The 24,041-nt window shown below is 38.7% G+C and overlaps 1 protein-coding gene and 1 long non-coding RNA gene across 4 annotated transcripts in view; one reads left to right on the top strand and one right to left on the bottom strand.

The window, feature by feature from the left end:
- LOC105470429 (CD96 molecule) overlaps nucleotides 1-5,198 on the top strand; it is a 110,669-nt gene extending 105,471 nt beyond the window's left edge. Inside the window, exons 14-15 of one of the 3 annotated variants that reach the window (XR_011620356.1) lie at nucleotides 1,804-1,964; nucleotides 2,516-5,198. Coding sequence is in view for 2 of the 3 variants with exons in the window: in XM_071092450.1 (XP_070948551.1) it covers nucleotides 1,804-1,912 (109 nt within the window). In the remaining variant the exon portion in view is untranslated. Of the gene's footprint in view, nucleotides 1-570; nucleotides 1,043-1,803 lie in introns of those variants that run through there. The other 2 variants (XM_071092450.1, XM_071092451.1) reach the window with 2 other exon arrangements.
- On the bottom strand, nucleotides 1,072-24,020 carry LOC139362066 (uncharacterized). The gene is made up of 3 exons (XR_011620361.1): nucleotides 23,791-24,020; nucleotides 19,232-19,399; nucleotides 1,072-1,530 (listed from the first exon to the last, which is right to left on the bottom strand). It is a non-coding gene; the product is annotated as an uncharacterized lncRNA (long non-coding RNA).
- Between the last annotated feature and the right edge of the window lie 21 nt (nucleotides 24,021-24,041).

Here is a 24,041-nt window from a genome sequence, read left to right as displayed (position 1 = left end):
ATCACACAGCTGGGATTAAATACACAACTCCTGACTCAGTATCCCTCTCTGCATTGGCCTAGTCAGGCTGTAACATTCATCAGATAGAGCAAGTCTGTGGACATGAAATGAGAACTGAGCCTTACCTCCCCTCAAAACTAAAACTGATTTTTCTTTCAATCTTCATTATTTTTTCATTTTCATGCATCTTTGAACTGCCTAGGCTCCGCTGGTCCTAGGTGCTCGAGTGTGAAATTGAGTGAGAAAGGTAATTTCAAGAGATTTCCAGCCGCTTTTTTACTAGGGTGGGCTTTTACTGCCCTTTTCCTTTTTTCCCAAGCAGAAAAGAAAGTAAGCATTGGGTTACTCATTTTTGTCTTGTTGAAATGTTTTCCAAAACCCTTCTCCAATCAGCAGGCTGAAATGGTACATAAGGTTAAGCCTCATTTTTCTGACTTGCTATTTTGAGTCAGTCTGGATTGGGCCATCATTGGAAGAGACCCCAGTACCCAGAGCTGATCTTCCACTTGTCTTACTACTGCTCTAAGATAACATTAACCATCTTGCCATATGCTTTTCTACCTTTTGCAGAGTATCCTTGAAGACTCTATAACCCCATACAGGGAGTGGTGAATACAACACTAAACCAGAAGTTAGAAATTCTGGATTCTTTTCCAAGGACTACAATTTGGCCACCACATGACCTTGAGAAACTCATAATTCCTCCAAAAAACAAAAGTAAAACAAAAGTGCACATTTCGTAGCATTGTACCTACCTATTAATACATATGAAGTCTCCATTAAAGCATCTGAAAATTGGGTAACAGGGATTAGAGAGTTTTATATTAAATGAACAAATGAAATCTGAAAATCTGAATTGATTTTTTAAATTGTTCTGTATTCAAATATTTGTTTTATATGGAGATGAGAATCAATCTCTCCATCCTCCTTCCCCCACTGCCCACTCTTTATCTCTCCTAAGAGGCTATGGATTGCCACGGCATGGAAGTGTTTGAGTGATGGACATAAAGATGTTCACAGATATATTTCTGTTTCCTGATATCAAGATAGCTAGAGCATTTGTATAGCTAAATTCCACACTAACTTGGCTCTTTAACGCATCTCTGAAAAAGAGATGACTTGCACTAACATAAAATAGTGCTTTGTGCAAAGATGGCTTTAAGAATGTTCACTGATTCAAACAAAAGGGATTTAGGCATTATCTAGCCAGTACTCAGGGCTCAAGAAGAGATTTACTTCCCATCTCTACCATATCCCCACAGTATATAGTGAGTGTTCGGGCAAAGGCTGGGGCTAGGGTTAGCAAAGAGGCTATATGAAAAGCTTCAGTCTTAAATCCTAGAATTTTAAGATTTAGTCTCAGGAGGAAAATTTTAATCCACATAAGAGAAACATTTCTTCTATTAGGAGGCAGTTTTCATGCAGAGTATCAGTTCTGGTGAAAAGACTTGAATTGTCCATCTGGTTCTCTTGAGCAAGTTGTTTAAAACCTCTGAGCCTCAGTTTTATCTGTAGATGGTGATGCATTTCCTGCACACAAAGTAAATAATGTTATGATAAAAACGCTTTGCAAACTACAAAGTACCATCTAAATATTAACTAATAGTAACATCATGAGGTTCAAATGGTTGACAGGACTAACAAGCACAGGGTTATGCCAGCAAGAATGCTGAAAGAACTGGGAGGGTATGTCTCTTTCTCATCAATCTGTGTTCTCCTTTAAAGAAACAAAGCACGTCTGTGTGTGTGTGCATAAGACTGCCTCACATTCTTGGCACTGAAAGACCAATATTTTGTTCCTAGCATGGAAAGACCTCCACCTTTCAAGCCACCACCCCCTCCTATCAAGTACACTTGCATTCAAGAGCCCAACGAAAGTGATCCGCCTTATCATGAGATGGAGACCCTCTAGTCTCGTGAGACTTTGCCCCATGGCAGAACTCTGCTGGAATCCTATTGAGAAGGTAGACATTGTGCTTTATTAAAATAGTCGCTCTTCAGCCACGCCTTTGCTGCAACTGAAATGGAATTCAGAAGTGAGTGACCTGTTTTCCCAGCAACTCACCCCCACTTCATCTCCAAATGCCTGAAGCTTAACCAAGAGTGAGAGGATATGTCATGTTCACACTCAATGCAATTTGTAGTGGTTTTCTTGCTTATGTAAGAAGTACACATTAGTCTGCCATCATTAAAAAAATACGGTATTTTCATTTAAATTCTCTGAGGGAGGGACAGCAATGGTTTCAAGTGTATGCCTATGCCTGATCCTCTTATTTGAACATCTATCAACATTGTAAACTCCTTGCCAAAATCCTGGGCCTTTGTTGCATTCCCTAAGATGATAATTACAGGAAAAAGAAAATGTAAAAGTTCTAACGAGGCTGCCAAGTAATGGAGAAGTATGGTTAGTCTTCATATTGAAATTCTGTTGTTTATTTTCATGGACAGAAAACAGAATACTTTGCACAGGAACCATATTTTCAATCCTCCTTCACTGTCTTCCCACCATGTTCAGCCCAGACTCCTGCCACGTGGACCCGGATGAAGAGGGATCAAAGAGATAACTAGCCAACAACCAAGTAGCACGGAAGATATAAAACTCCACTGGCCTCTAAAACTATATTAGCCAAGAGTGGTTTCATCTGAGTGCCTTCGTGTGTATGTCCATCAAACTGGTACCAAACTGTTTTGTAAGTAAACAGGCAGCCTACGTCCAACGCTACTCATCTAATTCCTGTTTTTCTCTTTTTCATCTGGGGACTTTCCTGTTCGTTTAACCTGCCTGTTTTGATCTGTTTTGAAAAAGAGAAAGAGCCTCAAATCAGATCAGCACTGATTAATTAACCCTGCTCCTACCAATCTTTTACAGAACAGTTGAAGCAGAATGTGCAGGTGTCAGAGAAGAAACCTAGTCAGCCAGACGTGTTCTGTATTCAGCAACAGTCTGTGAGGGAATAAATGACTAATCCTCCTCGTCTCTTGAAACCTTCCCACACTCCCTGCTCCAGGAGGGAAAAACAGATGTTGTTGACAGATAGTGATAGGCAAATTCTGTGTGGACTTTAGTCTCAAAAGGAAACTTCAGTTCACTTGCAGTATGCTTATCCCTGACTGCACATGAGAATACCTTGTGCAGAGTTATTTGGAGATTATGTCTTTTTCTTAAATACCATGGCTGTCACACTTCAGTTTAATTAAATCAGAACGTCTGAGGAGTGAGGCACAGGCATCAGCACTCTCAGATGATTCACATATTCAGCAAAGTTGAGAACCATCGAGCCAGTGGAAGTTCTTTCTCATCACTCAGAATCTTAGGTAGATGCTTAACTCTTGTGGTGGCCAGCCACCAAGATGAGCCCCAATGTTTGTGCCTCCTACTATTCACACCCTTATACTGTTCCCTCCGATGCTGAATACAGATGATTTGTGTAACCTGGGGCCAGGATTAAGGTGAGGCAATCAATGTATCTAGGGAAAAAAATTTAAGGAGGTATTCACACTCTGGGTAGTGCACTTGCACAATGTTGAGATGGAGTACCAGTCTCATCCTTGGTATAGCCAAAAAAGCTTAGAAATGACCAAGCCTAGGTCACAAAATACACTGTGGCTTCCACTTTGATCTCTCTTTGACCACTGACACTGGGAAAAGTCCATTCCCATGCCATGAAGACACCCAGGCAACCCTATTGAGAAATCTACCTGTCAAGGAACTGAGGTATTTTGCTAATAAGCACCAACTTGCCAGCCATGTAAGGGAGCCATCTTGGAAGCAGATTCTCCAGCCTACAGTCAAGTCTTTAGATAATTGCAACTTCAGTTGATCTTTTGACCAAGACCAAGAGAGCCAGAACTACCCAGCTAAGCCTTTTTCTAAACTTCTGAACTTCTAACAATATAAAATAATAAGTGCTTATTGTTTAACACGATTAATTTTGAGTGTAATTTGTTACATAGCAATAGATTACTAAAATACAGCTCAACAACTAGAAAAATAAATGGTTTACCTGCCTTAATTATTTATCTATAATTCCCTATTAGCTCTCAAGAAACACATGCTAGGTTCATATATATGGCTGTTGCTTTGCTTCATGTGTATAGTTATTTGTATTTAATGCGACTTAATCATCAGTAATTTGTGTACAAAGCATTATGGCTTTATTTTACTGTTTTACTAGAACATGTGAATATAAGTAGAAAGTGGGGGTAGAGAGTGGCAGAGTTGGAGGTATTTGGATTGTTTCACTAAAGGGAGAGACAGTTTTACAGTATAACATAAATCCATGTAATTTATCAATCTATCACATGACAGGTGTCTCACTGTGTTTTTATATTAGCTCTTCTTTGAAGTACACTCTTTTAGTCTTGTAATTAAGTTCCAGCCAGCATTTGTACATTCATTACCACTTGAATAGAGTGAGCAGTTGCTTATAAATGGAGGGATCTTCAGTGAGTAGTTCACAGGAACTTTTCACAAACCTGCAAATTGGAGGGGCTCCAGTTGCCTTTTAGGTAGGGCAGTGAGCTTGACCACCCTTATTTGACTAAAATGACAGTTTCATTTGAACCCTAAATTGTGTGCAAGTAAATTCATAGAGTGTCTCAACCAGCAACTCCTGTCGCTAGAAGTGAATTTAGCTCTGTCTCATAGGAGAAATAGCAATACTAGACTCTAATCCCTAAAGTTTCATTTTCACTTAGAAAAAGCCATATGTAAACATGTTTGTCACTCATTTCCAAAGCACTATGTGTTAGTTAACATTGTTATGCATATATTCATTTCCTTACCCACCTGCACCAGGAGCACACCTCAACTTGACAATGTGATTTGTTTTGCAATGGAGTATCATGGGCATGACTAACCCACGGTTTGAAAAGTACTTCTATGATTGGTTTCACTCTCTTCTTTTCTACCATCACCATGAGAAGATCATTTTCAGACTAGCCTACTAGTGTCAAGAAGAAAAAGAAAGGCTCATGGAGCAGAACCACCCAAGGCTGGGCCAGTCTAGATCAGCAAAACCCACAGCCTACCTCAACAGGCACATAAGTTAAATACTGTTGCATGCCACTGAAATTGTGTGATTATTACACAACATTGTAGCAATAGTTAACCTACACGTATAGATCCAAAGGTAGGCATATTTTAGCTCATATGTAAGTGCCTAATGCATGCTTTAAAAAAAAAAAAGAGTATTTTCTATTTTCTTTGGTCCAACATGAGTTTTGTTTTAACAGGAAGATATGGTTGACTTCACCAAAATAACTTTTTAAAAATCATAGAACATTTGACCAGGATGGGTATTAGAGGTCATTTTACAAATAATGAGTTAAGGGTTCTGAGAAATTGACTTGTCCAAGGTCACACAATTAGAAATGGTAAAACCAAAATGATGACCCAGCTCTCTGATTTCTAGCCTAGAGTGTAATTGATCTTTAATTGCTTTGGTATCTTCTTTTACTATAGACAAGAGCTACTGCTTTGTGTGCTTTTGAGTAAACATTGGTTTTTTATGCCTTGGTAGTATATGCTAAAAATTGTAACAGAAAATAAAGAAAAGTAGAAATAATTAACCCTATGGGGTGGGATGCTCTAGAAAGTGTCAAAGAACATGAGGAAATGAAAAGAGAAAAGAGAGTAATCAAGATCAGAAGTTGAAAAGAAAGTTTAGAGAAATTTACTAAGGTGAGAGATAATGAAAAATGTCTCAGAGGCTCTGAACAGGGGAAGAGGTCCTTAAAGGCAGCCCTTTTGGCACCCGGACTTAGGATGGTGACTTTGAACCTGAAGGTTGAATCTTCAGAAATACAGAAACTTTTTTCTCTCTGAGATGAAGGCTGAGATGCATAGCCTAATTGACTTTTTGACAGCAGCAATCATGGCTGTGTCAACCAGCTAAAGGATGGGTGTCCACATTAACTGGCAGAAACACATAGTGAGAATTGGGGAATTAAGGCAGTTTATTTCCCAGCTCCTACAAAGGTGCCTTTTTCCTGGATTTCCGGGATTACCAACAAAGGCACCATGCTGCAGTCAGGAAGCCATGACCAGAAAGCAGGACACTATGACCTTAAGCTAGGTCAGGGCCAGAGAACACCATTGGAATTATTCTCAAAGCTTGAATGGTACATCTGTGATGGGTCTTGATATTTTGTGGGTATAAATAACATAGAAATGGAAATAACAGAATGTGAATTTTTCTCCTCAGACAGCATCTTTGTATCCTCCAATCTCTGTTAGCGAAATCTCCAAAGTCTTTCCTGTTCTGCTCACTCAGATTCCTCCTATTTGTTCAAAGACTGTGGCATTGTGATTGTGGGGAGGGACACTGCGGGGAGTAATAAGGAAGAGCAACAAACCCAATATCACAACATAAAGAAAAGAGCATGGCGGGGGCCATATCCAGCTACCCTCGGTAAGTGCCAGAAACTTATGCACATTTGCCCTGAGTTGTGTCAGACTAAGTCCCATTTACTGTCCAAAGAAGATATATCAGCAAATAAAATTGGCTACAGCATTATACCATTCAACTGTCACCAGAAAATACTTAAAAGTGCCAAGAAGGTAGGCTGGAGGGGATAGAACAACAGTTACATGAATCCTGCAGAGAAGTTTGATAGTGGACCTGATATCCTGACAGCGACGTGTAAGAGTTAACCTCTCTATTCTGCATTTTCTCTCTTCAGAGCATAAGTATCTGTTAATGCTGAATGGGAAGATGAACAGGGATCTGAGAATTCCATCTATGGTAAAATCATTTTTGCATGACTGGTTTAAGATAAGCCTAATTCCACTCTTACAGATAATTGGGTTGCATTGGATTTTTCTTAAACATAAAGTCATTGCACTGATTCAAAGGGACATCTTTGGTGACTAATAGATCTGAAATCTAACACAATAATAAATAAGAATTGATTTTAATTTTGTGGCTAGTTACTAGAAAAGTCTGACAAGCACTTTTCCTGAATACCTCTTTTGGATGGCCAGTTTAGGGTTTGTGGATTCCACACTCATGAAATTGATATAAAAAAAAATCTAAGAACAGCTTATTGCCTTCAGTGAATGTAAAATTTAATGGAAGAGCTAGACATTTAAACAAATACATACAGTGTGATACATATAAAAAAATGCACAAAGAAGAGAAAATAATAAAGGAAAAGGTATGATTTCAGGGACAACATGTGAGAAATACTTTTAAAGACTTCAGAAAGGTGTCTGCTAATAGAGGCAAGGCCACTGCACTAGAGACCCCAATATCTGAGACATAGTGATGGGAATTGAAAACATTACCTAAGGGTTATACCAAGAGTGCAAGAAGCATTTGATGATAGAAAATTGCTTAATATAATTTACCATATAAACAGAATTAAGGAGAAAAAGGATAGGAATAATCTCCATAGCTGTTTAAAAAATCTTTGGCAACATTCAACACCCATTCCTACTAAAACCTCTTGAGAAAAAGGATATTTTCTTAACTATATATATGCATAATACATGCATGCATATCTATCTATAGCTATATTTGTAGATACATATATATGTACAGTTATAGTATATAAATACTATATATAGTTATATATGTGTGCATATACATATACTGTATGGTACAAATATATATAACTACAATTGTATGAATGTATATGCAATGAAAGAAAAGATGGATAAATTTAGCTACTTAAAAATAAAAACAATATGCATGAGAGAGAAAGCAAAGTCAAAAGGCAAATAATAAAGTAAGTGAAAATATTTACAACATATATCTCAGATGATATATCAATATACATATCTTTATCAATATATTTAGTTGATAACTTACAAATATTGAGGATAAAAAACTGAAAAACCCTATGGAAAAATGGGCTAAAGCCATGAACAAATAATTCACACACAAAAATTAAAATACTCTTAATCACTTGAAAAACATGAAATTTATTCATAATAAAAGAAATCCAAATTTTAAATGTACTGAGACATCAGTTCTTCTCCATTTAATGGTCATGAATTTCAAGTGTGACAATATTCTCTGTCATCAAGGCTTTGGGGAAAACATGCACACTCATATACTGCTGAAGGGAGTGCAAAATGGTGCCATCAATATTAGAAGAATATGATGATATTTAGCTAAACTATGTATTATTCACTGACATTGTAATTCAGCTTCAGGAATTCACCCTGAAGCTCAGCCTCCAACAATATCAAAATATATATGTACAAGGTTATTTTGGCATCTTTATGTGGATTCACAAAGTATTTGAAATTATCTAAATGCCCAATATAGGAGATTGAAAATGGAATTAATGTGCAGCTGTAAAAACAAGAAAGAAGAAAATCTCTGTCCACTGATAAGGAGTGATTTCCAGAGATATTATTAAGTGAGAAAGGTGAAGTACAAACAGCATGTAATATGCTACCTTTGTGTAAGAAGGGAAAATTTAAAAAAAATTGAAGTATGTATATGCCTATTTTTACAAAAAGAAACAGGAGAGATAAATCAAGAAATGATGGAGTTGAGGGGTAAAGAAGGAACAGAGTGGGAGGGAAATATGGAGGAGTGACCTTTCCTGTATATACCTTTCTGTATAATTTTGTCTGAAAAAAAGAATATTAGTATTCTGCGTATTAAAATAATAAAATTAAATAACAGGAAAAAAACTAAAACTGAAAGCATTTGTATGTTAAATAAATACCATAAGCACACTGAAAGAGAAAAAAGAAAGAAAAAACTAATCCAGGCCAGGTGTGTTGGCTCACACCTGTAATCCCAGCACTTTGGGAGTCCAAGGTGAGTGGATCACGAAGTCAGGAGTTTGAGACCAGCCTGGCCAACATCGTGAAACCCCATCTCTACTAAAAATACAAAAAATAACCAGACATGGTGGCACATGCCTATAGTCCCAGCTACTTAGGAGGCTGAGGCAGGAGAATTGCTTGAACCCAGGAGGTGGAGGTTGTGGTGAGCCGAGATCACACCACTGCACTCCAGACTGGGCAACAGAGCAAGATTCCATCTCAAAAAAAAATAAAAAATAAAAACCTAACCCAAGTAGCTAAGAACACAAAATTTGACTATATATTTGACTATATACCCCCGTCTCATGTAGGGTGGGATGGGGGTGGATGGGAACAAGGTGAGAATTGTAAGCAAATCTGGAAGGCTTGGTAGTAAGATTGATTTTTTTATTGTAATGATAATGAGCAAAGCAATTTTGAAACATTGTTATGTATTATAAGATTACATAAATGTGTAAATGTGTTGTCATTGGGTGCCCAGGTTCTCACTGAGGGAAAAGGAGCATAGAAATATGGAATAAGGAAAGACTGGAAAGAACCCCGTGTAGATGCAGGGATGGAGTCAAATTGGCAGTACCAATGCAAACTCATGATTTCCACAATATGTGTGTGTATGTGTTTGTGTGTATGCATGTGTATGTGCATGAAGGTTAGTGTCCTTCCCAAGTATCACACCTGGAGACCCCATGATGTCCACCTGTCCTTCATCGGTAATCTTAATCTTAATCACATCTGTGTGTAAACGTGCTTGAGCATGCATGTGTGTTTTGCATTGCAAATATGTATATGTGCATATATTTCCTAGATGGGTCTTTTGAAAGGACTAAGGAGCAAAGATATGCCAGTAGCAAAGAGCATACCTACATCCACATCTTGATTTTCAATAAAATTTCCTGTTGAAAGGAACTGAACTCAGAGAAATGTCTAAGGACGAAGTAGACATAAGTGAACTGGAAATACTTTGTTAGGTCAGAAAATAAGAACATAGTCCAAAAACTGCTAGGGTATGTCAGAAGGATATAGGAGTCAGTTTGAAAAGACTCCCACTGTACACATCTAGGAAGATTTGAATATCAATATAGTTAAGTATATTAAAGAGTTAGAAACCATTGAGAAAAGCAGGAATTCATGAGTCCTTACCAGTAATAAATGATAGCTATATATATAGGTAGATAGGTAGTCAGAGAGAGTCAGAGAGAGAAAGGAGGGCTCTCATCTATAGCAAAACTTCAAGAGCAGATTAAGAAATATGAAGGGAGTGTTGAAATTCAGAAGTTATCATTTTGTAATCAGGATAATAAAGATTGCATCAGGCTAGAATAATCAATGGATACTAAATCGAGGAAATTTTGATGAAGATCAGGATAAATGCATGGTCTCTAAGTGCCTCCCTGTAAAAATCTTATTGGTTGCAAAGGAGAAAAAGAAACAGTAATTATACAATGGAGAAATTAGACAAGAAGTTGATGAAGTGATCAAAATTAATATCATCAGTGAGAGAGAGAGGGATATTGTGCTCCTCCAAATGTAATACCCTGGGAAGGACACAATATCACCTATGCAGTATTAGGGCAGAGAATAACCGAACTAAATCCAATCACAAAGTAGTATCAAGTAAATACAAAATAAGATATATTCTATTGTGTCTGCGTTCATCAGGGATATTGGCCTGAAGTTTTCTTTTTTCATTGTGTCTCTGCCAGATTTTGGTATCAGTCTGATGCTGGCTTCAAAGAATGAGTTAGGGAAAGGCCCCTCCTCCTCAATTTTCTGGAATACTTTCAGTAGGATCATGTCAATTCTTCTTTGTACATCTGGTAGAATTTGGTTGTGAATCCATCAGGTCCAGGGCTTCTTTTGCTTCGTAGGTTCTTTGTTACTAATTCAATTTCAGAAGTTGATATTAATCTATTTAAGGTTTCAATTGCTTCCTGATTTAATCTTGGGAGATTGTGTGTTTCCAGAAATTTATCCGTTTCATCTAGATTTCCTAACTTCTGTGCATAGAGTTGATCACAGCAGTCCCTGAGGATCTTTTCTATTTATGTGCGATCAGTTGTAATATTGTTTCTGATTGTTCTTATTTGGATCTTCTCTTTCCTTTGTAAATCTTGCTAGTAGTCTATCAATCTCTTATTTTATTTTTTTGAAGAAACTACTTTTTGTTTCATTGATCTTTTGCATCTCAACTTCATTAAGCTCTTCTCTAATTTTAATTATTTCTTTACTTCTGTTAGTTTTGGGATTTTTTTTTTTCTGTTCTTTTAGGTGCAGAGTTAGCCTGTTAATTTTTAGGTGTTTCTAACTTCTTGATGAAAGCACTTAGGACTTTAAACTTTCCCCTTAACACTGCTTGGCTGCAGCCCAGAGACTTTGGTAACTTGTATTCTTATTTTTATTAGTTTCAATGAATTTTTTATTTCATGCAGTAGTTATTCAGGAGGAAGTTCTTTAATTTCCAAAAATATTAGCAAACCAAATCTAGCAGCACATCAAAAAATTAACATACCATGATCAAGTAGGCTTTATTTCTGGGATGTGAGGCTGGTTTAACATATTCACACCAATAAATGGGATTCACCACATAAACAGAATTAAAAGCAAGAACCATATGATCATATTAACAGATACAGGAAAAGCTTAAGATAAAATCCAACATTCCTTCATGATGAAAATCCTCAACAGATTAGGCATCAAAGGAACATACATCAAAATAATAGGAGTCATATATGCCCAACCCACAGCCAACATCATACTGAATAGGCAAAAGCTCAAGCCATTCCTCTTGAGAACTGGAACAAGACAAGTATGTCTACTCTCACCACTCCTGTTATACATAGTGCTGGAAGTCCCAGCCAGAGCAATCAGGCAAGAGAAAGAAACAAAAGACATCCCCTTAATAAAAGAAGTCAAACTATCTCTCTTCACTTATGACACGATTCCACACAGAAAATCCTAAAGACTGCCAGAAGGCTCTGCAAACTTCTGCAGCAGGCTAGAATGTCCCCCCGGAAAATGGGTTTTTCTTTTCTACCACATGGTTGGGCTACAAATTTTCCAACCTTTTATGCTCTGCTTCCTTTTTAAATATAAGTTCTAGTTTCGGGTTATTTCTTTGTTTATGCAAATGAACATAGGCTTTAAGAAGCAGCTAAGTTACCTGCTTTGCACTTAGAAATTTTTTCTCCCAGATATTCTAAATCATCTCTCTTAAGTTCAAAGTTCCATAGTTTTCTATAGCAGAGGCAAAATGCCACCAGTCTCTTTGCTAAAGCATAGCAAAAGTTACCTTTACTCCAGCTCCCAATAAGTTCCACATCTTCATCTGAGACTACCACAGCCTGGGCTTCACTGTCCATATCACTATCCACATTTTGGTCACAACCATTCAACAAGTCTCTAAGAAGTTCCAAACTTTCCTTCATCTTCCTGCCTTCTTCTGATCCCTGCAAACTGTTCCAACCTCTGCCCCATTACCCAGTTCCAATGTTGTGTCCACATTTTCAGGTATCTTTATAGCAATGTCCCATTTCTCTGGTACCAATTTGCTATATTATTCCATTCTCACACTGCTATAGAGACATACCTGAGACTGGGTAATTTATGGAGAAAAGAAGTTTAACTGACTCACAGTTCCACAGGCTATACAGGAGGCATGGCTTGGGAGACGTCAGAAAACTTACAAACATGGTGGAAGGGCAAAGGGGAAGTAAGCAGGAGAGAGAGAGAGCAAAGGGGGAAGTCCTACACACTTTTAAACAAAAAAGTGAGTAGTACTTTTTTGCTACACACTTTTAAACAAATCCATGAGATCTTGTGAGAATTCGCTCATTATCACAAGAGCAGCAAGGGGGAAATCTGCCCCCATGATGCAATCACTTCCCACCAGGTCTCTCTCCCAACATTCAACATGAGAGTTGGGTGAGGACACAAAGCCGAACTGTAACAGCCTTGGCAAAGAATTTTTGGTTAAGTCCCCAAAAGCAATTGTAACAAAAACAAAAGTAGACAAGTGGAACCTAATTAAACTAAAAAGTTTCTGCACAGCAAAAGAAACAATCAATAGAGTAAACAGACAACCTACAGAATAGGAGAAGCTGTTTGCAAACTATACAACCAACAAAGGCCTAATATCCAGAATTTATAGGGAAGTTAAACAAATCAAGAAGCAAAAAACAACTCCTTTTTAAAAAATGGACAAAGGACATGAACAGACATTTCTCAAAAGAAGAGATACAAGTTGCCAACAAACATGATAAAATGTTCAACATCACTAATCATTAGAGAAATACAAATCAAAACCACAGTGAGATACCATCTCCCACCAGCCAGAGTGGGCATCATTAAAAAGTCAAAAAACAGATGCTGGCAAGTTTGTGAAGAAAAGAAATGCCTATACACTTCTTTTATTTTTATTTTATTTTATTTATTTATTTATTTACTTATTTATTTATTTATTTGAGATGGAATCTCACTCTGTCACCCAGGCTCGAGTGCAGTGGTGCAATCTCGGCTCACTACAAGCTCCACCTCCTGGGTTCACACCATTCTCCTGCCTCAGCCTCCAGAGTAGCTGGGACTACAGGCGCCTGCCACCATGCCCAGCTAATTTTTTGTATTTTTAGAGTAAATGGGGTTTCACCATGTTAGCCAGGATGATCTCAATCTCCTGACCTTGTGATCCGCCCGCCTTGGCCTCCCAAAGTGCTGGGATTACAGGCATGAGCCACCACGCCTGGCTGCTTATACACTTTTGGTGGGAATGTAAGTTAGCCCAGTCACTGTGGAAAGCAGTCTGCAGATTTCTCAAAGAACTTAAAATAGTGCTACTGTTCAACCTAGCAATCACATTACTGGGTGTATACCCAAAGGAAGATAAATTATACTACCAAAAAGACATGTGCACATGTATGTTCATCACTGTGCCCTTCACAGTATCAAAAATGTAGAATTATCCCAGTTGTCCATCATTTGTGGACTGGATTAAAACAATATGGTACATATGCACTGTGGAATACTATACAGCCATTAAAAAGAATGAAATCATGTCCTTTGCAGCAACGTGAATGTAGTTGGAGGCCAAAATCCTAAGTGAAGCAATGCAGGAACAGGAAAAAAAATACCACATGTTCTCACTTGTAAGTGGGAGCTAAACGTTTAGCACATCTGGACATAAATATGGGAGCAATGGGCAATGTGGGAGCAATGGGCATATGGGAGCAATGGGCATAAAGGGAAGGAGGAAGGCATGGTTTGAAAAATTACCTATCAAGTATTATGCTCACTACCTAAGTGAAAAGATCTGTACCCCAAACCTCAGCATCACACAATATCCTCATGCAACTTGTACATGTACCCCCTGTATCTAAAATAAAAGTTGAAATTTTAAACAACAAAAAAAAGTTCTATAAAAAAGAGAGGACTGTATTTTTCAAAAACGTCAATATAAAGAAAGGCTCTAAAAATATTCTAGATTAAAGGAGGCTAAAGAGACATGACAATTGATTGCAATACCTAACTCTAGATTGAATCCTGTACTAGATGGGGGGAAATGCTATAAAACAAATTTATTAGATCAGTTGACAAAATTAGAATATGGACAGACAACTAGATAAAAGTTTTTATAACTCTGATGTTGTTATGTAAGAGATATTTTTATTGTTAGGAAATACACAGTTATTATTTAGCAGTCAAAGAGCCATGATATAAATAGCTTAGCCTCAAAGGGTGTGTGTTCATGTGTGCATGTATATGTATATGCATACACTTACACATACATACATGCATGTATAGATATACATGTATATGCATACAGAGAGAGATGGAAGCAAATGACAAAGGGGGTAAATTGTTAAAGATAGATGAATCTAGGTAGACGGAATAAGTATGTGTGTGTGTATGTGTGTGTCTTTTAATATTTTTACTTTTGAAACTTTTTTTGAAGTTTGGAATTATTTCCAAGTAGAAAGTTTAAACAAAAGGTACTTGAGCAAGACCTAATAAAAGATTCTTAATTTGAGTCAACACTACCCTATTTTTCCAAGACTGCAGCCTTTATACAGTATGACAAAATCTAAAATGCTGTTTCACTGGAGGGGCAGGATTCTCTCTTTTCTCTGAGTGTTGTTTAATCTGAAAGTTCAGAAAGAAAATAAGCAAGGATTCAGCCCATAAGTTCACTGTTTTTATATCATTTCTGGGTCTTATTCTGCCCTAGGTATTGGCTGGGATCCACCAAAACTTCAATCAATTTTCCTTTCTTAAGGAGATAAATGGAGCCCTTTGATTTTCCCAAAACTCCAGGGCAAACTTATCCTCTCACCATTAAATCATTTCATATCAAAGGAAACTAAGCTGTGTTTCTCCAGACTTCACCCAAGAGATAGAGACTTTCATTCCTCCCTCAAACCTTTGGGCAGTGTTTTTTGTTGCTACTTTAGTAGAAACTACGGAAACAGTTCCAGTTTACAGTAGTCCCTGCAGCAAGATCCCACACATGTGGCAGAACTGGGCGGACTCCTGCCCAACATTCCTACTGGGGGCTCTCGACACAGGAGCAGGGGCAGGAAGAAGGCTCAGCAATCACTTCTGCAGAACTTCCCCCTACAGAACTTTTACCCATTACCCCAAATTTTGGGTACACAGCTTGACCAATATTTATTTGTTCAATAAATACTATTTGAAGATACTCTCTGTTCTATCCACTGAGATGAATTTTTTCGGTTTGCTGTTGTTTCTTTAATGTTTATGTCAAAATGTGCAATGTCAATCCAAGATGCGAGAATGCAGGCTGTGAACTCTGTTGGACCCAAATGTCCTCAAATGTGGAAAGTTGCCTTCACTCCTCCCCACCCCCACTGTGAGGATGAGGCCAGACACAAAGGAATATTCAATTCAATATCGTGTGAATGAATGACAGGAAATGGCGAATGAGTGAGTAGGAGAAAGAAAAATGCCTTGTGGAACAGGGAATTTGCTGAAAGTGGTGATTGTCACTCAAGTATGGTGAGTTGAGCTTTTCTTTTGACTCACTTCACATCACAGACTGATAGATCCACTTTAAATCAATGCTCTTCTTCTAATGGTCTTTACTGTGGCATGTCAGTCAGGCCAGGAGAGGTCAGGACCTAAATCTGGGTGGCTTGGCAGATGCCTTAGACTGAATAGGCCACTGAGTCAGTTTCAAAGTTTAGCCCAGATTGGTAGAATCAGACAGGCATCATAGGTGCAGAGGAAAAAAAAAAAAAAAAAGAACAGATCCCAGGAATCAGTGAAGACTCAAGTAAGTAGACACAGAACACCAGTCTAGCCAGGTGAGGAAGCTTGGTCTACAACTCTAGGAGCAAGAACATACCTCAGCAGGCTAAAGAGTCATAGGAGTTTGAGACCTGAATCAGAGGTCTCTTGTCTTCTACTTCCTCTGTGTAAACTCATCGGGCTTTAATATTGTACATTCGGTACCAGAAGGGCAGGATGACCCCTACAAGTGAAACTTCCTCCTGGTCAACTCAAGAAGAGAGAGTGAAGCTTAGGTGGGAAGTTGTCAGTCCTCTACTCTCTTTAAGGAGACAGTCATGTCTCTAATGACTCACAATCTTGATTCTTCACCAGCTTTTGCTCCAGGTTGCCTAAGGTTTGGGCAAATGGACACGATTTCAAGCTTTGGTTTCAAATCCACTCGTAGTCTTTTACTTTACTAAACTGGGCTGGACCATGAATGAATAGAGCTTTCTTGTGCCTAACTGACTTCTTGGTGCCTTTCTTCCAGTCCTAGGACTTTCACATTACGGGTCACAAGTACCCAAGAATACAGGCGTGTGCCAGAAGGGACTCAAAGCCACAGGGCAAACATAGCACATCCAGAACATCAATTGTGTGTGTGTGTGTGCATGTGTGTGTAACAAAATGTGAATGAATTCACAAAAACAAACTATGCAGCTTGAAAGAAATGCCAGGATCAATGCTTGTCATGTTTGCCATATAGGGCTCTGGGGAGTGTGCATTTACTCAGCTCCATGATTAGGGCACCTCCGGTGCAAGAGTTGAGAAGCTCTGCCCTCAAGCCGCACACACATCAATCCTACCACTGTGGAGGTGATGGAGGCACTAAAGGTGACTTCCATCCAGGTCATTCATACTTCCCACTCTGAGAGCTTCATTATGTGTTTTCTGAGCCTGGCTTCCTGAGCTATCTCATCCTGAGTGCTGAATGCAGGGAAAGGGTAGAGAAAATGTTGAGGTGTCCCCAGAGGCTAGAACGTGTTACCAGCATAAAGATACTTCCCAAAACACAATCTCAAGCTTTTGCTGGTAGCAGCATGATTTTAGAACATCAAGTCCATATTTATATAGAAGTTCTGTTCGTCCTACTACAGCAAATGAAGTCAAAGATTTGAGTGAGGAAAGATAATAAAGAGGAAAGAAATGCTTAACTGTGCAAAGATAAAAAGGTATCTATAGCCAGCAGAGGGAAAAAACAGACTATGGTTGGAAAGACCATGAAGTTCATGGAGTTCAATCATGCCATCAAGTGCTTCAATTCTATCATGTTACTGTCTTATTGGTGCCAAGCTTGACTTGGATGCTTCCAGTTATAGGAACTCACTTCCTCCTCTACTTCATTATATTGCCTAACTCTGACTTCTAGAATATTCTCCTTTATATTTGGCTGAAACAGAAAGATGTGTGGCATAAATTTTACTTTCTCTTTTACTTCTGCTACTCAAAGGAAGAGGAAGCTGTGGGTGCAGATGTTGCTAAGATAAACTATGACTTCCTCCATGACCAGTTTCTGCAGTTTAGGAAGGGCAGAGCTGAACACGTGTCTGAGTTGTGGAGTTAACCACAGACACTTAAGCAAATCAGAATCCTTTGAAATAAAATCATCAAAAGGCTAAGAAGCATCACAAGGGCTTTTGACTACAACCTAACATTCAGAGAGAGTTGATCAGAGAGAGTTGCTGACACACTAAAAAGTCATTACTTTTCTTTACATTGAAATTTATTTACTTTATTAAAAAGAAATATTTTTGTTGGTCAAGGTTGTTTGTACAAACTTGCAATTTTAATATTTAAAAAGTTGGAAGAGAATGATAATATTAGGTAATGATAATATTACTAATTTTTACTCCATGGATGAGGCAGCATCATGCTACTTCCAACTGATGGTGGCAACCCAAAATGCAGAGTCATGTTGTTAAAATAATGCATTCCCAAGATTAGATTGGTTAAATGATAACAAATGTACAGAGGTCATTCTGTTGTGACTGAAGCTCAAGTGATTACTAATATACACATTAATACAACAACGTCTCCTAATAATGGATATAATTCTTATAACTCTAGGAACCTTGTGGTGGGGTAGCCTGGAGAAAAAAAGAGGTAAGGGTGGCAGATCAATTGGTTTCCCTGCTAGTTGATATCAACTATCTCTGCCAAAATATTCTTCTCTAATTGCATAAAGTTATATGCAGCATGGATAAGAATTGTTTACTCTGCCATTCTACCTATTCTAACTCTTTTAAAGAAGAGAAATTTGTTGACATTTCAAAGCCTTGATCTCAAACATTTGAGACGTAAAAATCCCGAGGAGCATATTTTAAAGACAGGAAGAAAAGATGCCGTCCCCAGAGGATCTGACACATGAGGACTGGCATTTGATCCAGAAATCTGTATATTGCATAAACTCCTAGTTGTTCCTGTTGCTGGTGATCTACAGACATTTTTAGGATAATTGACACTGAAAGAAAATATTATGTGTGTCTGAAGTGAGCCTTGATTACCAGCAGGTGGCTCTATAACATCTTAAATCAGGGGCTTTGCAGCTAACTAGCTAGAAAATGAAGGCTCTGAGCCCTTTATTTCCTCTCAATTACCTTTTCAGGGGTTGGAGGTGGCGTGGGAAGGATAAATGGAAGAGGATTCTGGAATGTGATGTGGTAGACGGAAATGAATGGATATTAAAATAAATTTTACAATCATCACACTTGTCAGTGGCTCCTCTCAAAAGTATATAGTAACCACTATTGTTAAAGGAAATTTTCTCAAAGCATACCAGAAAAACTTAATATCCAATAAATTTAAAAGGCACAGAGGCTCTTAGGGTCTTCCTGAACATCAAGCTTTCAAATCTGGGAGAAGCAATATTATGGCCATTGCTGCCATTCACTCTTGTCTCATTACAGAATTCCAGTTGTGGGCCATAAATACCAAGTGGGCGTGAGATAATATAGACAACACTACTTCCTGCTTAAGCTCTTTTTTCTCTTCTACCCAGTTTCTCAAGGACACACCAGTTGGGTATAATCTGGGAATGGGTCACAGTAACAACGACAAAACAATGGTCTCTGGCTCTAACCCAATCAACAAAATAACTGGATCCCAATCTTCTGTCTTCTGATGTCAGGAATGTGTAAGGTGTATCATGTGTCCACAAGTGTGTACCTCAGTGTCTCCATTTCCTTGGAGGCTCCTGAAGATCCCCAGTTGCTACAATGATGTCACTCTTCCTGGAGGTAATTGCTGCTGCTGTCGTCATGTCCCAGCACCACCTATGTTGGTTGCATCTCCTTATTCTCCTCTGATCGTTATCATACAGTGTTTTGGCTTGAGCTGGGTGAATAAGGTTGGGAATGAATAGGAATAAACTCTACCGGCACGAGGCCATAAAGCAAAGCAGCTTCTACTCCATCCCATCTTTCATTTACTTGGCTCCTCATTTCACCCTTATTCCCCTTCCAGCCACCCCACTCCCCAGACAGAAAAAAAAAATTGTGTGTGACACATCACTGTGGAACTCAAAGCATCATATAACCTCACTCCCCTCTAGGCAATATCCCTAGACCAAATACATGCCTGTGTTCTGATTCTGCTTGGGGTCTGTCCCTTCCCCACCTAGCACACAGCCTGGGAAGTAAGACAGTCCTGAGGCTTAGCTCTGGGGACCGGGGACAGCCCTGGTCCCAATATCATTAAATCAATATGCTTCCTCCAAGGCTTTTTGGGTGCCTTTAATCAAGTAAAATCAGACCAGCTTATCCTACCAACTACACATGCCTGAACGGCAAGCTGTTTTGGTGCTTTATCTGGGATCCTCACTACTCATTTATCGTATGAATCCAAACAAAACAAACTACTTGTAAAGTACAGACATTTCAAACAATAATGGAGTCTCCAAATAGAGGGCAAAGGCTGTAGTCAGCTCTTCAGGAATCCAGAAGGGTCTTTACCATTACATGTCACCTATTATTATTGTAAACCTGGTAAGGGCTGTTTATGAATAAAGCATATTAAAGAGCTTGGAAAATTTTTTAATATTTACAAGAGAGGCCACTTCAGGTTTTTGAGAAGGGGAGCAAAATTATTCACATTGTATTTTAGGAAGATGATTATGACAGAATGGGGAATGGCTGGGGAACTAAGAGCGTAACGGAGAAAAAATTTCCAGAAAAGAAATTTGTATATGTATTTACATAAATGAGATTGGTTGTGTTTAATAAAAATGGATGAACAGTTTGATGAGGTGTTCAAGTAATGAAAAATAATTTAAGAGGTAGGGAAGCTACCCACTCAGGCCTTAGAATTACAGGTCCTTGGGGTGAGAAGTGGGGTTGGGAAGGCAAGCATCAGAGTTAAGAAAGGCCATGCATTTAGTCTCTATGTGCCAGGTCTTTGCATTTTTTCTCACTTTTCATGGCTTAGATAATTGGTTTCAGTGATTTATCTGAAAGACATATCACTGGACATTGGAAATTGGACATTTCCCCAAGCATTCTCCATTCTGCCATAGTTACCTTCCTAAAGTACAATGTGAATCATTTTCCTCCCTTTCTCAACAACCTGCAGTGGCCATTTTTGTCAATAGAAAAAAAAGTGCAACTCTTTAATATGCTTTGGTCATAAACAGCCTTTACTAGGTTTACAATAACAGGTAACATGTAATGGGAAGCCCTTGACACAATGATCAAGAGACTTGGAGTCACAGCTATGCAACTCACTAGCCATGAGATCTTGGACAGGGTTATGTAGCCACTAAGCCTCAGTATCCTTTGTAAAATGGGAACAATAAGAGTGCCTAATTCATGGGGCTCATGTGAGGATTAAATGAGAGTAAATGAACTATATTTCCCACTTCTCTCATATGTCACTCTAGTATATTTTCTGTTTCTCACATCTATCATTCATTGTCATAGCTTTGCCTCTGTTTTCCAAGTTACATATGCCTCTCCCATGCCAAAATCCTCCACCCATTTTCCATGGGCAGAAACTTTTCTCAGAATTCAAGACCTGGTTTGAATACTTCATCCTCTAATGGTGCATCCCTTGGCTCTTCCTCCATCAAAATATATACCTCTTTATTATCCTCCACTTGTGTGTCTCTGTTATCCCTTCATTCTGCCTGATATTATGATGCATAATTCACATATCTGACTCTCTTTTCTACTGGATTATATATTACCTAAGGATCATTTCACTTTTCTTCTACTCCTAGGACCTACCAGAATGATTTATACACAAAAAGCACTCCGTTTGCTTGTAATTATTCATTAAAATTTACTTACTTCAAAATTTCAGTCCTCCTGTTAATTGAGGTCTCTTCTTTTGATGTCATAATATAGTATGTATAAAAATATTAACTATCCAAACTCTAAATATTAATTTTTATTTTAAAAATATTTTTCCCTATACACCTATGGCATCGTAGAAAAATCTCACTGGTAATTTGGTTTCCATGACATAATAGGATTTTAAAAAAGACTATCTTAGAGATTGTTAGCTGAGTTTTTTTAAGCACATTTATTGTATGATTATAAAAGTTATGTAAAAACATTATAAAATCTTGGAAAAGAGAGAAAAGCACTGCGTATCCTACCTATCAAACATGAGCCTGTTCTCTAAGGCCTTGCTACTCACAAAGTGTAGTCTGGGCCAGGAGTATCTGCATTGGCTAGAAGCTTGTTGAATATTTCGAATATCAGGTCCATCTCAAATTGATTTAATCATAATATGATTGATTTACATATTAATGTCTGAAAAGCACTGCTCTAAGACACTACTTAGAGCCCAGCAGAGCATGACATTTATCAAGAGCTTTAACCAAGCATCTCCCTCCTTCCAATAAATATTAAGTACCTGCTATATGCCAAGTACTGTACTAGACACTGTGTTTTCATTTGCTAGATTTTTCCCAGGACTGACTCAGGAATATATGGGAAAAGTGTTGCCCTCCTTTTGAATTGTTTTCTTGGGCAAATCAAGTAGCTGTAAATTTATAAGCCAATTTCAGAGAGGTGCAAATCATCTCATTCTGAAGTGGTTCTACTTGCTTTCAAGTTCTCACTCAGTGATGTCGCTAAGTGTCTAAAATTTGATGCTTTTTTTCTTTTTTCTTTTTTCTTTTTTGAGATGGAGTCTCGCTCTGTCGCCAAGCTGGAGTGCAGTGGCAGATCTCGGCTCACTGCAACCTCCACTTCCTGGGTTCTGGCGATTCTCCTGCCTCAGCCTCCCGAGTAGCTGGGGCTACAGGCGCGCACCACCACAGCCAGCTAATTTTTGTATTTTTAGTAGTGACGGGGTTTCACCATGTTTGCCAGGATGGTCTGGATATCTTGACCCCGTCATCCGCCGTTCTCCGCCTCCCAAAGTGCTGGGATAACAGGCGTGAGCCACCGCGCCCAGCCAAATTTGATGCATTCTAAATATCACTCATTCCTTTGGTTAACAGTTGAAAAATAAGGGGAAAAAAGGCACTAAAATTAACATTTCACAGTAGAGACTAAAGAATACACTGTGTTTGCTTTAGACAGTTTCCATAAAGTTTTATGTTTGGAAATTTTAGGCTGAAGGGGAAGCCCTGAAAGCTGTCACTTCAAAAATAAATCTTAAGATATTACTTCACAGAGTGATTTTTCTAGGAGAGTGGGTGGGAGGAAAAAACCCAGAAACATTGTTGATGCAAACAGCTAGGTGACATATTCCCAATATCCTGTGGTATACTTAAAAACAAAGAATACTATGTTTATACTGAAGTGCCCTGTAAGTATTAGAAGATAAACGAAAAATATAACACACCTTCTTGACATACAAGTGACAATCCCCCAGACCAAACCGAACAAACAAAACAGAAAAACTGGGAATATTATGTAGCAAAGCAGGTTTAAATGAATGTTAAGAATAGCCTGGAAAAGGAAATGTTAATAAGATGTCAAAAGGGGGCCACTACGCAGCAGGAGTTATGTGTATGGAAAGGTGCTTTGGGGCCCAGGAGATAAGGTGGGGCCATTTGGTGATTAAATGTTAGCTGACCTACAGATCTGTATATGAGCCTTCAATCTTGCCTTAGCTCAGGCAACCGCTTTCTTTTCCCATAAGGTCCTCCTGAGTTACTGAGGACCTGTCTGGCCTGAGTCCCTCCGGAACACTATCATCGAGTATCTGGAACCCTACCATCAAGCCCTCCGGAACCCTACCATCAAGCCCAGAGTACTTTTCTTGATTTGTCTGTTTGCCAGGATGTCCCTGTGATTTTCATGTGCAAAGTCCTCAGACCAGCAGAGACCTCATAGTTTTCCGTCACGGAAAAGTACCATTTGAAGGAGTAGGGAACACTGCAGAAAGCAGGGAAATGGGTTTGTATGCCTACGAGCCTCCATACTAGCGAGACTCGTTCCAAAATGGGATTTCCAATAGTGCCACCACATTCAGCTCCCTGAATGCTTCCAGACTTTCATTTCATCTACTAAAGGGAATTGTATCAGCAACCCTCCCTGCCTGGTGGGGTACTGTGAAGAGCAAATGGGACAAGGAATTTGAAAAAAAGGTTCTAAACAACAGGACAATACAAAGATGTTTCATTATTGCCTCCTCTGTAAAACGGTAATAACTGCACGGGACTACTGCCTAGTAATGTGTAGGTGAAGCTTAATTATGTAATGCCTGAAACACAAACCATCCTAGATGTTGTCATCCAAATATGAGATACAACACCTTTCTGGGCCTCTTACCTATCATATTTCTGCTGCTTCTGTGGTTTACGGAAAACGTAACCCTTTCCGTGTGTGAACATCTGAGTGCTGACTGTGTGAGGGGCTGGAGGAAAGAGGACCTATCTGAGGACCGACTGGCCGAAGCCTGCAAGTTTCCACGAATGCAGCCGCTGCCGCGGGTTCTGCCTACACACACACACACAGGAAGGCAGGAGTAACGAAGGGAGGAGACTGGGGAGCAGGGGAGGCGTGGGAGCGGGACAGAGGGG

Source organism: Macaca nemestrina, chromosome 2 (assembly GCF_043159975.1).
Source record: "Macaca nemestrina isolate mMacNem1 chromosome 2, mMacNem.hap1, whole genome shotgun sequence".
NCBI lineage: Eukaryota > Metazoa > Chordata > Mammalia > Primates > Cercopithecidae > Macaca > Macaca nemestrina.
This window is presented reverse-complemented; position numbering and strand designations above follow the sequence as displayed.